This window comes from Sinohyriopsis cumingii, chromosome 16 (genome assembly GCF_028554795.1).
Source record: "Sinohyriopsis cumingii isolate HCF-2022 chromosome 16, ASM2855479v2, whole genome shotgun sequence".
NCBI classification, from domain to species: Eukaryota; Metazoa; Mollusca; class Bivalvia; order Unionida; family Unionidae; genus Sinohyriopsis; species Sinohyriopsis cumingii.
The window spans coordinates 93,128,479-93,148,264 of NC_142976.1; the positions used below are offsets into that span (position 1 = coordinate 93,128,479).

The following is a 19,786-nucleotide window of genomic DNA, read 5'->3' on the forward strand; positions in this document are numbered from 1 at the left end:
TAATCTTTCATGGGGTCACTCAGTCTCATTAAGATTTTTAAGATTTGGCATGTTTATGAACAAAAACAATTATATAACCCCACATTGTTGTGATTATTGCCTCATAGTTAATTTATGGAAGATCAGAACTTATGAAATTTAAGGTCTTTCTCTGTTCTCTCGAAGTTGCATGACTACTAGTACCCTTTGTCATTGGAACTAGCCGAGTTAAAATATTCCCATCTCACATGTCTTGCCTGCTGAAATATTTTGGTTAATAATGATATAGTTTTGTGTGAATTTATGAAAGTCAGAGACAGGGGATATGCTGACAAACATATCAATGCAGGTGAGCCACTGGGTTCCATGGAACACTTATTTTGAATGATTGACAGATTTCATCAGTATACGATGATACATCTATTCCTATTTACAGATTTGTCAGCATATGATAATAAAAGAATGACTACACATTACATTATTATATGATACTAAAGGTATGACTATTTAAAGATTTAATCAGTACAATTTACCCAACTGGTGGAAGTTCAATGAGATTTTCTTACCAAATATTGTTACATATTTTTCCAATAAAGAAAATTTGGAAATGTGCAGTTAAAAACCAACCAGCAGACATTGACAGTTAAGGAAATGCTTTAAAAATGATGACGTTCTGGTGGTTATGTCTATAAATGGTGTTCTGATGGTTATGTCTATAAATGGTGTTCTGGTGGTTATGTCTATAAATGATGTTCTGGTGTCTTGTCTAAATATGATGTTCTGGTGGTTATGTCTATAAATGATGATCTGGTGGTTATGTCTATAAATGATGTTCTGGTGGTTTGTTTAAATATGATGTTCTGGTGTTTACTGTTTACAAATGATGCTCTGGTGGTTATTGTCTAAGAATGGTATTCTGGTGGTTATGTCTATAAATGATGTTCTGGTGGTTATGTCTATAAATGATGTTCTGGTTGTTAGTCTAAATATGATGTTCTGGTGGTTACTGTTTCAAAATGATGTTCTGGTGGTTATGTCTATAAATGATGTTATGATGATAATGTCTATAAATGATGTTCTGGTGGTTTGTTTAAATATGATGTTCTGGTGTTTACTGTTTACAAATGATGCTCTGGTGGTTATTGTCTAAGAATGGTATTCTGGTGGTTATGTCTATAAATGATGTTCTGGTGGTTATGTCTATAAATGATGTTCTGGTTGTTAGTCTAAATATGATGTTCTGGTGGTTACTGTTTCAAAATGATGTTCTGGTGGTTTATAAATGATGTTATGATGATAATGTCTATGAATGATGTTCAAGTGGATATGTCTATAAATGATGATCTGGTGGTTATGTATATAAATGATATTCTGGTGGGTATGTCTATAAATGATGATGTGGTGGTTATGTCTATTAATGATTTTCTGGTGGTTATATCTGTAAATGATTTTCTGGTGAATATGTCTATAAATGATGATCTGGTGGTTATGTCTATAAATGAATTTCTGGTGGTTATGTCTATAAATGAATTTCTGGTGGTTATGTCTATAGATGAATTTCTGGTGGTTATGTCTATAGATGAATTTCTGGTGGTTATGTCTATAAATGAATTTCTGGTGGTTATGTCTATAAATGATGTTCCAGAGGTTTGTCTAAATATGATCTTTTGGCTGTTAGTCTAAATATGATGTTCTGGTGGTTAGTCTAAATAATAAATTCTGTGGTTACTGTTTAAAATGACATTCTGGTGGTTATTGTCTAAGAATGGTGTTCTGGTGCTTACTGTTTAAAAATGATGTTCTGGTGGTTATTGTCTAAGAATGGTGTTCTGGTGCTTACTGTTTAAAAATGATGTTCTGGTGGTTATTGTCTAAGAATGGTGTTCTGGTGCTTACTGTTTAAAAATGATGTTCTGGTGGTTATTGTCTAAGAATGATGTTCTGGTGCTTACTGTTTAAAAATGATGTTCTGGTGGTTATTGTCTAAGAATGGTGTTCTGGTGCTTACTGTTTAAAAATGATGTTCTGGTGGTTATTGTCTAAGAATGGTGTTGTGGTGCTTACTTTTTGAAAATGATGTTCTAGTGGTTATTGTCTAAGAATGGTGTTCTGGTGCTTACTCTTTAAAAATGATGTTCTGGTGGTTATTGTTTAAATAAGATGTTCTTCTTGTTATTGTCTAAAAATTATGTTCTTGTGGTTAGTGTTTAAAAATTGATGTTCTGGTGTTTGATGTTCTGATTTTGTGAACCAGGGAAAAGATATATGAATTAGTGATACAGTATGTGGCATTATTAATCATTGATATAAAATGTGGTGATATAATTTATGACATTATGACTCTTTGATACAATATGTGGCATTATGGCTCAATAAAGTATGTGGTGGTGATACAATATATGACAATATGACTCATTGATACAAGTTGTGGCATTATGACTCATTAATGCAATATGTGGCATTATGACTCAGTGATACAATATGTGGCATTATGACTTATACAGTATGTGGCATAATTACTAATTGATACTATCTGGCATTATGACTCAGTGATACAGTATGTGGCAATATAACTCACTGATACAGTATGTGGTTGCAATACAGCATGCCATTTGTACCCAGTGATACAATATGTGGCATCATGACTCAATGATACAATGTGCAGCAGTATGACTCAGCAATGCAATATGTGGCATAGGGACTCAGTGTTACACTATGTGGCATAATGACTCAATGACACAATATTTGGCATTTTGATTCAATGATATAATATGCGACATTATGACTGATGCAGTATGTGGCATTATAACTTGATGATACAAGATATGGCATTATTACTCATCGATGCAATGTGTATTGGTTATATATGACATTATGACTCATTAATACAGTATGTGGTTGTGATACAATATACATTATTTTTATTCATTGATACAATATGTTGTGTTGATAAAATATATGGCATTTTTACTCTTTGAAGAAGTATGTGGCATTATGACTCATTGATAAAATATGTGGCATTTTTTCTCATTGATACAATATGACATGACTCAATATTACAATATGTGGCATTATGATTCATTGATACAATGTGGCATTAAGACTCAGTGATACAGTGTGACATTATGACACAGTGATACAATGTGGCATCATGAGTCAGTCATACCATGTGGCATTATGACACAGTGATATAATGTGGCATTATGACACACTGATACAATGTGGCATTATGACACACTGATACAATGTGGCATTATGACAGTGATACAGTGTGGCATTAATACTCAATAACACAATGTGACATTATGACTCAAATAAAATAATTATACCATATATGTTTAGGATATAAAATGAATCTAACTGCAAAATGACATTGACCCTGATCTGCCATCACATAATGTTCCAGTAGATCAAGGTCTTTTTTATTGATTACTTCTGATGAATGCATTGACCCAGATCTGCTGGTACATTAAGCAGTGGCAGATCTGGGTTTGTGCAGTTTGCAGTTGGACTAAATCTATAGGCTGGGATATATGGCATATAGACTGACAAAATAATGTAAATATTCCAACTGAGTTATAATTAGAGACTGACACACTAATATAATAAATAAAACAGTGTTATAATTATAGACTAACACACTAATGTAATAAATACAACAGAGTTATAATTCATTCCAAAAAGAAATTGAGCTCATGCCACTAGACCTGTTGCCTAGCTACCTTGTACCAGTGTCCTAAACAACATGGGCATGCATTCTGTCCAAAAAAAGGCTTGAGTTGAATGAAATATCATTTGCTTGGCAAGTGGAATTTAACGCTCAGCTATATGTACAAACCCAATGGATTTGTCTGTATATAATCATTGCTTGCCTATTTCATACATATATTTGTTAAACATTAATATGCAAATATAAGGAAAACAAATTGCTTTTTCTAAAAGTATTTTCTTTTGTCTCTCCACAGATTTGGATCACATATTGCAGGAACAGCTGTCTGCAATCGATCAGTTCGAGTTAACAATAACAGTCACTATGGTAAGCCAGTGGAGAATAACATTCATAATGACACATTTTAGTTTTAGTCTGAAATCCATATCCTGTGAGACAATACTTGAGTAGTTACATATCCTATGAGACAGTACTTGAGTAGTTACATATCCTATGGGACAATACTTGAGTAGTTACATATCCTATGGGACAATACTTGAGTAGTTACATATCCTATGAGACAATACTTGAGTAGTTACATATCCTATGAGACAATACTTGAGTAGTTACATATCCTATGAGACAATACTTGAGTAGTTACATATCCTATGAGATAATACTTGAGTAGTTACATATCCTATGAGACAATACTTGAGTAGTTACATATCCTATGAGACAATACTTGAGTAGTTACATATCCTATGAGACAATACTTGAGTAGTTACATATCCTATGAGACAATACTTGAGTAGTTACATATTTTGTAACATAAGACAAAAGAACTTGGCCTACCAGTTATAGCTTTTATCAGTTTATTTACTGAAGAGTGTCATGTTTTCATTTTGCGTGCTGGATTTGGTCTTCATATATAATTTTGTGTTTCAATTTCCAGTCTTTTGAAACTCTATTCTGTTAGATTTTGCTTTCATCAGTTAGGTATTTTGTGTCTCACCTTAGATCATAGGTGAAACATAGCTACCACTTTTCTGTCTCACCTTAGATCATAGATGAGACATGGCTATCACTTTTCTATCTCACCTTAGATCATAGATGAGACATGGCTATCACTTTTCTATCTCACCTTAGATCATAGATGAGACATGGCTATCACTTTTCTATCTCACCTTAGATCATAGATGAGACATGGCTATCACTTTTCTATCTCACCTTAGATCATAGATGAGACTTGGCTATCACTTTTCTATCTCACCTTAGATCATAGATGAGACATGGCTATCACTTTTCTATCTCACCTTAGATCATAGATGAGACATGGCTATCACTTTTCTATCTCACCTTAGATCATAGATAAGACAAGGTTATCACTTTTCCTTTGGCATTATTGTTTACTTGTCAGTGTCATCTGCTTGGGCATTAATGATAACCCCATTTCTTACATCTTCCTTATGTAGTCATGAAACTTAATGGTTGCTTTGATCTTGAGAACTGTTGCAACACATTGCTGGAATAATATAACTTGCAGTGGCTTACTTTTTAGGTTTGGTCTAGAACATCGGTGGGCAAAATGTGGTCTATCGCCCATGGCCAGATTTTGCCCATGACTTGGTTTTATCAATTTATTGACATCATAGGTTGTGTTTTTAAAAACCACATATCTTGTTATTGCCCTGGATCAAGTTGCCCATGCCTTCTGTAACGTAATCGAGTTATCACCCTTCAAGACTGAATGGGGTTTAAGAAATAACTAAACACCTATGTGAGTGACAATGAAAAAAGATGTATTATCGTCTTGCACTAATGATTGTAATATAAAGAAACATGACACCGAAATAAATACAAGAGTACATAGTACATAGACCCAATGGAAAATAATGACAAAGAACCGATAATTATTTTGAATATTTAATAACACTATGATATTATCTCATATAGTCAAACACTATCATGCCTCTAGACTCTATAGTCAACCTCTATACTGTCATTACTCTTTATAGTCAACCACTATACTGACATTACTCTTATAGTCAAACACTATAATGACATATCTCTCTATAGTCAAACACTATAATGACATTTCTCTCTATAGTCAAACACTATAATGACATTTCTCTCTATAGTCAAACACTATAATGACATTTCTACCTATAGTCAAACACTATAATGACATTTCTCTCTATAGTCAAACACTATAATGACATTTCTACCTATAGTCAAACACTATAATGACATTCCTCTTATAGTCAAACACTATAATGACATATCTCTCTATAGTCAAACACTATAATGACATTTCTATCTATAGTCAAACACTATAATGACATTTCTCTCTATAGTCAAACACTATAATGACATTCCTCTTATAGTCAAACACTATAATGACATATCTCTCTATAGTCAAACACTATAATGACATTTCTATCTATAGTCAAACACTATAATGACATTTCTCTCTATAGTCAAACACTATAATGACATTTCTATCTATAGTCAAACACTATAATGACATTTCTACCTATAGTCAAACACTATAATGACATTCCTCTTATAGTCAAACACTATAATGACATATCTCTCTATAGTCAAACACTATAATGACATTTCTATCTATAGTCAAACACTATAATGACATTTCTCTCTATAGTCAAACACTATAATGACATTTCTACCTATAGTCAAACACTATAATGACATTCCTCTTATAGTCAAACACTATAATGATATTTCTCCCCATAGTCAAACACTATAATGACGTTTCTCTTATAGTCAAACACTATAATGACATTTCTCTCTATAGTCAAACACTATAATGACATTTCTCTCTATAGTCAAACACTATAATGACATTTCTTCCCATAGTCAAACACTATAATGACATTTCTCTTACAGTCAAACACTATAATGACGTTTCTCATACATATGACCAACGTTTAATTCGTATGATGCTCGTGACCCACTTTCCTGGCTCAGTAACTTTAACCACACAGGCCTTCCATGCTCACACACATTGGCACTTCTCCTGTCAGTCTTTCATCTCTCCTCATTACAGTGGTCTCTAGCTACATTTAGTTAGCCCGCACCCAGTTATCCACACCTAGTTATGCACACCTGGCTATCTGAATATGAGAAAACATCTTAACAAATCATCTGTTTTCTGGTTATCATTCGGGTTAATAACATTTGAGCATTTAAAATGAATCAGTATCAACACACCTGAAATATTTCCTTATGTACAACTTTCTGTAATGTACTAATGACATATCATTGATTGGCTAAATAAAAATATTATATCCTAAAACACTAATATATATGCAAACATTTTCAGTATTAGTTATAATAGTGACAAAATAAACTACAAACAGGAGTATTGGATATATGCTCATATCCCTGTCAATAATCTGAACCATACCATCTCTCACTACCAAATTACATAAGCCATACACTTTTTGTGAATTAAACTAAAAGTATGATAAAACAATGCAAGCATATAATATAACATTGAATGTATTTTGCGAAACTGAACATTAATTTGAACTAAAAAGAATGTAACTCACCCAACTTGTTGGCTCAAACTAGGCAAAACATAATGGCAATCCCACCCCGACAGCTAAATGTACATTCAATTTCCCTCTAATGGCAGTCCAAATCAAGATCCATAAGTAATATATATATATATATATATATATATATATATATATATATATATATATATAGTGATGCAGGGTAACATTACACATGTGCCAAACAAGCAATGTAGGCATCACACGATGCAAGGAAAAAGAACACTTACAAAAATACTATGGTGTGCCAAACACGTCACCTTAATAATACTGGAATCTATGGTGGTCTAGCCAAGCCGTATCATTATTTCGCAACACCTACTCTAGGTAAGGTTAATGACTGTGATAAAGGTTGTGGTCAGGGTCTATTTGGCATGTAGAAAGCAAGAAATAGCATTCATCTTGTAATTAGGATAATGTCATTCAGTTGATTAGCTCCAAGAATGTTGCCCTGTCTCATATTATTCTGTATCAAATGTATCTCACATTCTGTATCAAATATATCTCACATTATTCTGCATCAAATGTATCGCACATTATTCTGTATTGAATGTATCTCACAATATTTGGTATTAAATCTACTTCACATTATTATGTATCACATTTATCTCACATTAATCTTTATCAAATGTACCTCACATTATGGCTTGGTCAAAACCACAACAGCTTACTTGAAAAAGACCAGGTGGTTGGCTAATGCATTTACATACTGTATGTATAAAATGATGCCAGTACTGATAATACTGGTTGGCTGAAATGTTTACATCCTGTAAGTATAAAACTATGCTAGTACTAATAATACTGGTAGATAAAACATTTACATCCTGTTGGTATAAAACGATGCTAGTACTAATAATACTGGTTTGTAAAACATTTACGTCCTGTTGGTATAAAACGATGCTAGTACTAATAATACTGGTTTGTAAAACATTTACATCCTGTTGGTATAAAACGATGCTAGTACTAATAATACTGGTTTGTAAAACATTTACATCCTGTTGGTATAAAACGATGCTAGTACTAATAATACTGGTTTGTAAAACATTTACATCCTGTTGATATAAAACGATGCTAGTACTAATGATACTGGTTTGTAAAACATTTACATCCAGTTGGTATAAAACGATGCTAGTACTAATAATACTGGTTTGTAAAACATTTACATCCTGTTGGTATAAAACGATGTTAGTACTAATAATACTGGTTTGTAAAACATTTACATCCTGTTGGTATAAAACAATGCTAGTACTAATAATACTGGTTTGTAAAACATTTACATCCTGTTGGTATAAAACAATGCTAGTACTAACAATACACTGTCTCTGTTTTGTTTGAATAACCTGATATATTCTCCTGATGCATGTACGGTAAATATGTTGTATACCAGTGCAGTAAATATACTGTTTGCATGTACAGTAAATATGTTGTATACCAGTGCAGTAAATATACTGTTTGCATGTACAGTAAATATGTTGTATACCAGTGCAGTAAATATAATGTTTGCATGTACAGTAAATATGTTGTATACCAGTGCAGTAAATATACTGTTTGCATGTACAGTAAATATGTTGTATACCAGTGCAGTAAATATACTGTTTACTTGTGCAGTAAATATGTTGTATACCAGTGCAGTAAATATACTGTCTACATGTACAGTAAATATGTTGTATACCAGTGCAGTAAACAGTTCAGTAAACTTATTGTATGCATGTAAACTAAACATTTTGTACATGCACAGGAAATTTATACATTTTACAGGAAATGTATAAATTGTACAGGAAATGTATACATTTCACAGGAAATGTATTGTATTCATGTACAGTAAAATCTACCTATAGATGACACTTGATGGACCACAGAATGTTGTCCTGTACGGACAGGTCTTTTTTGTATATTGGTTGAATATTGCATGAAATTACGAAAAGAAGTTAATACATGACATATATTAGCATGTGACCATTTATGGGGGGGGGGTCTTTTGCTAAATTACTTATAATATCCATAATTTTGGTCAGTCCTTTTGACCATCAATCCTTTTGACCATACTATTCTGGGAGCAGTGTATATCCAAATAAATAATATTAGGGCCCTGTTTAAAGATGTCAGGGGAACCTAATAGTAGTCATGTTGATTGTCCAATAAGTTTGGTTTCTACAAGATAGCTTTCCTGGGAATTTGGATTTCAACCAAGATTAGCATGCAGCTTTTTATTTAATGAGACCTCAGAAGAATTCTATTTTCAGTGTTGCATGATATCTTTTATGGAGTTATGGCCCCTGATAGTGTCTTCTCCTGACTTTAGTTTTCACAGCATAACTTTACTAAGGTTTGTTAGATTGCAACCAAATATGGGTCTGTTGGTGTGACTAAATATTGTTATCGTTATACTGATGAACCTTGAATGTCTTGGATTTCAAGTTTCAGTATTTTGAGGCTTTATGGCCCCTGAAGGACTGTTCACTAATTTTGGTTTATCGAATAAGGAATTCCTCTGTTTATAGATCCACCAGGCAGATCATAGTTAGCAGAACCCTCACTTGTGATGCAGATTTGCTTATAGGTTTAGTTTCTAGAATTCTCCATGATCATTTTGAAGAGTTATATACCCTGATTACCTTTTCTCTATTGGTTTCTTGCAGTATAACTTTACTAAGGAATGTTAGATTTCAACCAAATTTATCATACACCTTTATAATGATGAATCCTTTAACGCTTTGGATTTCTGTTGTTCCATGTCATCATTTAGAAAAGTTATAGTCGTTGGTTTCATAACACAAATTCCTCCGCTTAAGACCTGCCAAGGAAATCGTAGTAAATGGGGCTCTTTGTGATTGCAACCATCACCAACAGCTATAGTTTATGATTTTATATCATTGTAGTAAATGGGGCTCTTTGTGATTGCAACCATCACCAATAGCTATAATTTATGATTTTATATCATTGTAGTAAATGGGGCTCTTTGTGATTGCAACCATCACCAACAGGTATAGTTTATGATTTTATATCAATGTAGTAAATGGGGCTCTTTGTGATTGCAACCATCACCAACAGGTATAGTTTATGATTTTATATCATTGTAGTAAATGGGGCTCTTTGTGATTGCAACCATCACCAACAGCTATAGTTTATGATTTTATATCATTGTAGTAAATGGGGCTCTTTGTGATTGCAACCATCACCAACAGTTATAGTTTATGATTTTATATCATTGTATGTGCACACCAATAATCACTGGATATTTTTGACATGAAAACCCATCAGGAATATTTGGCCCATATTCTCTGAAAAAGTTGCTATTTAAGACAGGCAATTGCTTAATAAAGGTGACCTTTTAAGGCAGGTTGGATTGTACTTTTTTAAAACTGTTGAAAATATGTGATTTTCTGTAGCATATATTTCTCAAGGTGTTTCATGATGTCAGAAAAGCATCAAAATCTTTGGACAGTTTGTTCTGGATTTTATTCTGCAAATTGTAACAATTAGATAAGGCTTTAATTTGTAATGTTTGGAACAATTAGATAAGGCTTTATATTGTAATGTTTGGAACAATTAGATAAGGCTTTATATTCATTGATGTATTGGAATTTATGGACATTGGAATATTATTGTAGCAATCCGCGTAGACTGGGAGATGTTCCGGGTGGAAGAGGATGACGAAAAGCTGATAGATATGGTGGTGACCTATGGCCAATCATTCCCACTGCGTGATGATCAGGGAAATGAGATCGTGCCTCAAGAGGAAGGTAAAGACACTTTTGATATGCCTTTACAGGAGATAACAACACTTTTGACACCATTACCAGCTGTAGAGAAACTTTTAAGACACTTTTATCAGGTGTAAAGAAAATTTTAACACTTTACTGGAGGTAAAGACACTTTTTACACTTTTACCAGAGGTAACACATTTTTGCCAGAGGTACAGACACTTTTGACATACTTTTGCCTGGTACAAATCTATCCAGTGCAAAGAAATCATGTATTAGACATTTCTTTATTGACTATAATTCATTCGTAATTCTCATGAAACATAAAGATTGCCATATTTTTTAATTAATACTTACACTTCGGCACAGATGTTACAGCTCTGTGGTCTTAAATAATACTTATGCTTAAGCACAGATGTTACAACTCTATGGTCTTAAATAATACCTATGCTACAGCACAGTTGTTACAACTCTCTGGTCTTAAATAATACTTACTCTTAGGCACAGTTGTTGCAACTGAATGGTCTTAAATAATACTTACACTTATGCATAGTTGTTACAACTCTATGGTCTTACATAATACTTATGCTACAGCACAGTTGTTACAACTCTATGGTCTTAAATAATACTTACTCTTAGGCACAGTTGTTGCAACTGAATGGTCTTAAATAATACTTACACTTATGCATAGTTGTTACAACTCTATGGTCTTACATAATACTTACGCTTCAGCACAGTTGTTTTGACTCTATGGTCTTAAATAATACTTACTCTTAGGCACAATTGTTACAACTCTATGGTCTTACATAATACGTACACTTCAGCACAGTTGTTACAACTCTATGGTCTTAAATAATACGCTTCAGCACAGTTGTTTTGACTCTATGGTCTTAAATAATACTTACTCTTAGGCACAGTTGTTACAACTCTATGGTCTTACATAATACTTATGCTTCAGCACAGTTGTTTTGACTCTGTGGTCTTAAATAATACTTACTCTTAGGCACAGTTGTTACAACTCTATGGTCTTACATAATACTTATGCTTCAGCACAGTTGTTTTGACTCTATGGTCTTAAATAATACTTAAACTTAGGCATAGTTGTTACAGCTCTATGGTCTTAAAAAATACTTACACTTAGGCAGAGTTGTTACAACTCCATGGTCTTAAATAATACTTACACTTAGGCATAGTTGTTACAACTCTATGGTCTTAAATAATACTTACACTTAGGCACAGTTGTTACAACTCTATGGTCTTACATAATACTTATGCTTCAGCACAGTTGTTACAACTCTGTGGTCTTAAATAATACTTACTCATAGGTACAGTTGTTACAACTCAGTGGTCTTAAATAATACTTACACTTAGGCATAGTTGTTACAACTCTATGGTCTTAAATAATACTTACACTTAGGCACAGTTCTTCATTGACAGAACTCATACATCTCATAAACAAAGCACATTTTTAGTATGGTAGCAAGCAGGCAGTATGATACAAATGCATTAATACATTAAAATGCATCTGAGAAGTCTTACACTTAGATAATATGAGAAGTCTTACATTGAGATATGCATCTGAGAAGTCTTACATTTAGATTCATATCAGAAGTCTTACACTTAGAGGCATCTGAGAAGTCTTACATTTAGATTCTTTTTCCGAAGTCTTACACTTAGATTCTTATTAGAAGTCATACACTTAGATGCATCTGAGAAGTCTCACATTTAGATTCATATCAGAAGTCTTACACTTAGATGCATCTGAGAAGTCTCACATTTAGATTCATATCAGAAGTCTTACACTTATTTGCATCTGAGAAGTCTTATACTTAGATTCGTATTAGAAGTCTTACACTTAGATTCATATCAGAAGTCTTACACTTAGATTCTTGTCAGAAGTCTTACACTTAGATTCAAATCAGAAGTCTTACACATAAATTCATATCAGAAGTCTTACACTTAGATACATCTGAGAAGTCTTACATTTAGATTCATATCAGAAGTCATACACTTTGATACATATTAGAAGTCTTACACTTTGATACATATGAGAAGTCTTACACTTAAATTCATATCAGAAGTCTTACATTTAGATTCATATCTGTATTTACATTATGGACTACATTTACCATGTTATTGTGAGGCACAGCTGTATTGTTATTACAATGGACTCCATTTACCATGTTATTGTGAGGCACAGCTGTGTTGTTATTACAGTGGACTCCAGTTACCATGTTATTGTGAGGCAAAGCTGTATTGTTATTACAATGGACTCCATTTACCATGTTATTGTGAGGCAAAGTTGTATTGTTATTACAATGGACTCCAGTTACCATGTTATTGTGAGGCAGAGCTGTATTGTTATTACAATGGACTCCATTTACCATGTTATTGTGAGGCAAAGTTGTATTGTTATTACAATGGATTCCAGTTACCATGTTATTGTGAGGCAAAGCTGTATTGTTATTACAATGGACTCCATTTACCATGTTATTTTGAGGCAAAGCTGTGTTGTTATTACAATGGACTCCATTTACCATGTTATTTTGAGGCAAAGCTGTGTTGTTATTACAATGGACTCCATTTACCATGTTATTGTGAAGCAAAACTGTATTGATATTACAGTGGATTCCAATTACCATGTTTTTGTGAGGAAAAGCTGTATTGTCATTACAATGGACTCCATTTACCATGTTATTGTGAGGCAGAGCTGTATTGTTATTACAATGGACTCCATTTACCATGTTATTGTGAGGCAAAGTTGTATTGTTATTACAATGGACTCCAGTTACCATGTTATTGTGAGGCACAGCTGTATTGTTATTACAGTGGACTCCAGTTACCATGTTATTGTGAGGCAAAGCTGTATTGTTATTACAATGGACTCCATTTACCATGTTATTGTGAGGCAAAGCTGTATTGTTATTACAATGGACTCCATTTACCATGTTATTGTGAGGCAAAGTTGTATTGTTATTACAATGGACTCCAGTTACCATGTTATTGTGAGGCAGAGCTGTATTGTTATTACAATGGACTCCATTTAACATGTTATTGTGAGGCAAAGTTGTATTGTTATTACAATGGACTCCAGTTACCATGTTATTGTGAGACAAAGCTGTAGTGTTAATACCATGGACTCTATTTACCATGTTATTGTGAAGCAAAGCTGTAATGTTATTGCAGTGGACTCCATTTACCATGTTATTGTGAGGCAAAACTATTGTTATTACAATGGACTCCATTTACAATGTTGCTGTGAGGCAGAGCTGTATTTGTTATTACAATGGACTCCATTTACCATGTTATTGTGAGGCAAAGCTGTAGTGTTATTGCAATGGACTCCATTGACAATGTTACTGCATAGATCAGAGACATGGTAAGAATATAACCATATCTTGAAATGGATTTGTCATTGTGATGATGGTGGTGGTGACAGTGATGGTAGTGATGATGATGATTTAAAGGTACCATAAAATGTTAAAGTATTGAAGATCAAAATGTGTTACCATCAAAGAAAAAAAGTTTAAAAAAAGTATGTTTGTAACTAGTGAGACTTTGCTGAATAATTTTGATTTAAAAAAAAAAGTTCTTATCCATTACCCATCAATCCCTTGTCAGGGAAAGTACTTCCTAGCTTAATGCAAGATTTCCAATTGTGTATCCTGTCATTGAATAACCTTTGAAAGGGCTGTGATATGTCGTATTTACTGAATTAACAAAATTAAACTTAATTTAAATCAAAATGTTTCAGTATACATTAAAACTGAGTAAGAAAATGCACAGAAATATTCAGTTTGTAATATAGCAGTCATGTTCCTTAGAAAATCAATACTAACCTTATATTATGATACAGGTCGTAAAAATAAGTATCTGAGCATATACCAGAGAGGTGAGTATTTACTAGATTTTTAATGCATGGCCAGACCCTGTGTTCTCAACACCTTCTGAGCAAGAAGCTCAAGCAGAAAGTTGAACAATTTCAACATCCTATAACCTTAACTAGAATAATATTATAATAACTAAAATGGTGCCTCATCTAGTATGCTGAATTTCAGTGATACAGATGCACTCTATAGTACACTTTCTGATATAACATGTGTATAGATATGAAGTAACTCAGTATAACACAGTCCCTTATATAGCACATGTATAACATGTATAGTTATAAAGCAAACTCAGTATAACACAGTTCCTTATATAACATGTGTATACTTATGAAGTAAACTCCGTATAACACAGTTCCTTATATAACATGTGTATACTTATGAAGTAAACTCTGTATAACACAGTTCCTTATATAACACATGTATACTTATGAAGTGACTCAGTATAACACAGTTCCTTATATTAAAGGAGTATACTTACAAAGTTACTCAGTATAACACAGACCCTTATATGACAAGTGATAAGTTGACCTAATTTAAATATAATTGCCTATATGGATACCTCAAGAGTAACATTGTGAGGGGTCACTACACAAAAGCATTTCATGCTCAGAAGTTTTGAGAATTCAGGGTCAAGTGTGATTTTGATGACTCATCACAACAGTATCACCAATTGATGGACCATTTCACTATACTGACAGTCAACAAACATCTTGAATGTAGCACATACATTATACATGATTTACTATTCATAAAGTTTCTGTCTTTTTAGTGATAAATGCAACACAAACTAAGTTACAATTAATTTATAGTTACTGTGAAATGAACTTGCATTTTTGGATTAAGTGTACTATATGCTTGATTGTAATAAGAATTTTAACAAATAAAACAGTATAAAGTAATTGTCCCAGTAGTTTATTTCTCTCTAATTTTTAATTTCTCACAATAATATTTTTTTATAAACAAGTTTGACTATTTTAAGAATATAGTTTGTAAGATATTATGAACCTCAGTTTGAAAAAAAAATTAAATGAAAATTTCACAAAACAATTTTCCAAATTAGTCCAGTGGTATCCTCTTGTAGAGTATGGTAAAGTAAACTATATATACAAGTCAGACCTCTCTCCAAACAACATAGACCCAGATTTACCATTGCATAATTCACAAACAGAGCTGGGTCAGTGCAGTTAGAACAATCAGTACAAACAACATAGACCCAGATTTACCATTGCATAATTCACTAGCGGGCTGGGTCAGTGCAGTTAGAACGATCAGTACAATCAACATAGACCCAGATTTACCATTGCATAATTCACTAGCAGGGCTGGGTCAGTGCCATTCAGACCATCAGTACAAACATCGTAGACCCAGATTTACTGATGCATTATGTGATAGTAGATCAGGGTGTCTATTGTTCTTTGTCAGATCTGACTTACTTGCAAGTTCATACAGTAATAATATTAATTTTATGCTGAGAGTCTTTCATGGATATTATGTTTTATGTAGATAATTGATCCTAATTGGAATTTTGGGATTATCTATTTAAGTCACTGTGCACTGCAGACAACACATTTTGGATGGCACTCATGTCTTTAAAGTTATCAAAGATTTAGAGCAAAAGTCACCTCTTTCCTGATAGTACTAAGTTTTAGAGTGAGAACTGTATTTTGGAGCACAAATCATCAATTTTCAGGTGGTGGTATATGTTTTATCCTTTGTAAGACAAAAAAATTAAAGGTGGCCAAATTTGTAAATGATTCTAAATAATAACTTATAACTGAATTACAGTTAAGTGTAAAGAAGTATGCCAGAAACTAATTCTGTGTTTCAGCTGTGGTAGGCAATGTATGTTCCATTTTGGAGCTTGGGAGAGTCTCGGTTCAAGTCTCTGGTCAAGCTGCAAATATTTTACCCAGTTATAGTTAGCATTATAAGCAGAGTTAAACATCATTGGCAAATATTTGTGGATATAATGGTACTTAAACCTGGGTCCTCCCCAACTGGAGACAAGTACTTTACCATCTGAACTCTCTGAGGCGTCTCTCCAAGCCTGTCTTGTTACATATGAATATGGGTATCTCAAACTGGTATTTCATTATCTCTTACATTGTATATAGGGGTATCTCAAACTGGTATTTCATTATCTCTTACATTGTATATAGTTTGAAATGTAAGATAGGTATTAACATATAACATATTTACATATCCATCCAGTTTCAACACCTGACAGTAATTATACTTAATTATTTTTTATCATGCTTAGCTGTGTAGGTGTAATGATGTTAACACTGACAAGTCAGTCTGTACTATGATCATTATAATTTCCTGTGTCCAGAATTGAATTTAACCTGGTCCATTTGTTTTATCCTATATGCAGCTTTTGCTTTTCATTTCATCAATCATGGATAAATATTAGATAGTTACCTGCTCCTCATAAGTTATTAGATTTTGATTTATAGAAATAGGTTACAGTCGTTCTAAATAACTAAATCAGACCACCACTATGAAAGTCCCCATTTCACTGACAACCCTCTTGTACACCACAAGACTCTTATGAATATCATTATTTTAGTTAAAAATGTATTTTCTATTTTTGCTACTGAATGTATTTAACTTAATTTTAGTTCTTTGTTTGTTGAGAGATAAACACTGTTTTGTTTCACATCAATTAATACAAAGTTATTGTTTGTGTTTTATGCATTGTTATGACACAGTTTGTTTGATCATGTGTATTGTTATGGAATATCCTTGTTAGAACATATGCATTATTATGGAATATCTTTGTTGCATTATTATGGAATATCCTTGTTAGAACATATGCATTATTATGGAATATCCATTTTGGTAGACATTGTTATGCATCATTATATCACAACCTTGTGCCCTCACATGGAACATGTCACTTGTATGTATCATTAAATATTTTATTAAGGATGGAAGTTTATTATATTCATATTTTGTTAAGGACAGAACACTTTACAAGGTTCTTACAGTCATATTTTGTTATGGAGGGAACACCATAAGTGTATTACATTCATATTTTAAGGAGGGAACACTATACAAGTTTATTACAGTCATATTGTGTTAAGGAGGTGACACTGTACAAGTGTATTACAGTTATATTGTGTTAAGGAGGGAACACCAGAAGTTTATTACATTCATATTGTGTTAAGGAGGGAACAGTGTACAAGTTTATTACATTCAAGAATCAAGATTCATTCATCAACCTGGCATAAAATATTTAACTATGCTTACATGCTTTGTTAAATACTTACCAAGATGCAGTATGAGTGGTAACTGAAGATTTCTAATGAGCTATCCAACCTTATGGATTTTAACAAGGCTGATTTAATAAACTAATTGTTGGTGTGATGTAAAGATATGTCCTTTGTGCTTAAATATGATAACTAGCATTAAAAAAGAATTAGATTAATAGAAGACAATTAAAAATATATCCTAACATTTATTACAATAGGTCTATTTAACATTTATTACAATAGGTCTATATAGCATTTATTACCACAGGGCTATATATCATTTATTACAATAGGTCTATATGACATTTATTACCATAGGGCTATATATAATTTATTACCAAAGGTTTCTGCTGTGTTTATTATGATAAGTCTATAAAATATTTATTACCATAGGGCTATATAGCATTTATTACCATATGTCTATAAAATATTTATTACCATGGGGCTATAAAGCATTTATTACAATATGTCTATAAAATATTTATTACCATAGGGCTATATAGCATTTATTACAATAGATCTATAAAATATTTATTACCTTAGGTCTGTATTGCATCTATTACAATAGGTCTTAAAATATTTATCACAAAAGGTCTTAAAATATTTATTACCATAGGGCTATATAGTATTTATTACATTAGGTCTATAAAATATTTATTACCTTATGGCTATATAGCATTTATTACAATAGTTCTATATTAATGATGGCATTTATTACCATAGGTTTATATAGTGTTTATTACCATATTGTGAGGTTCAAATGCATGCATATGTTAGAAACTTTTTCTCACTCCATTATGTAGCAGTCACTGGATTTACAATGCCACCTACTAACTCGCCTGACTGGTCTTGATCTCTTAGTCCAATGAAATGTGACAGCATAATGGATGAACTCGGTTTGATTACTGATGGCAACAACCTGTACAAATGCCAAAGCGATATTTACAAGAGTTGTCTGAATAGGACTAATCTCAAAATATCTCCTCATGTGATTGATTTTCCTAATTTTATCACATTATGTCACAAAATTAAGTTCATATGCTGGTTAATTGCCCAGTGCAATGCAGAAAAAAATGTCACACAAGTTAGTGGTGTCTCCATTCACTGAATAAAACATTTTATACCTAGGTTTTTTAATATTATACATATTTAAAGTTGAATATTTTTGCATTTTTTAAAATAGTTTTGCAGTTTTGTTCTGAAATTGTATGAGGACCTTTTCTACCAGAAGGGCAGATGAAATAATCTCCTCTTATAAGGACCATTACTGGAGTACAGAATGGAAGACGCACCCTCTTCTGATATTAATCACAGCAGGGCCACTTAGCCTAAATTCAGCAGTTAATATTACATAGCTCAGCAGGGGTTGCATCTTGAAAAACACCTTTTACTCTCTGGTACATCAGGCTGTGGTTAGAGCATCCACCTTGGATGGGGGGGGCCATAGGTTTGAACCCTGGCCGAATCATACTATAGACTTATAAAAATGGTACTAACAGATGACTCACTCGGCGCTCAGCATTAAGATGTTAGTGTTAGGACTGATCGGCCTGGTGTCAGGATAATGTGACTGGGTGGGATATCATGTTACATGTCTGCAGCATGATACCCCAGTGCTAGACATCACTATAAAACTGTCAAACTGCAGATGTCATAGTGATATGACTGAAAAATTGTTAAAGCTATGTTAAAAATCCAAATCACACATGCACACAACACACCTCAGGTTGTG

At 32.8% G+C, this 19,786-nt stretch overlaps 1 protein-coding gene across 3 annotated transcripts in view; it reads left to right on the forward strand.

Moving 5' to 3' along the window:
• LOC149781001 (deleted in lung and esophageal cancer protein 1-like) overlaps positions 1 to 19,786 on the forward strand; it is a 122,086-nt gene that overhangs the window by 73,722 nt on the left and 28,578 nt on the right. For 2 of the 3 annotated variants that reach the window (XM_089938114.1, XM_089938115.1), the window contains 3 exons: positions 3,945 to 4,015; positions 10,818 to 10,949; positions 14,767 to 14,802. In XM_089938114.1, coding sequence (XP_089794240.1) covers positions 3,945 to 4,015; positions 10,818 to 10,949; positions 14,767 to 14,802 — 239 coding nt within the window. The remainder of the gene's footprint in view (positions 1 to 3,944; positions 4,016 to 10,817; positions 10,950 to 14,766; positions 14,803 to 19,786) is intronic. The other variant, XM_089938116.1, reaches the window with a different exon arrangement.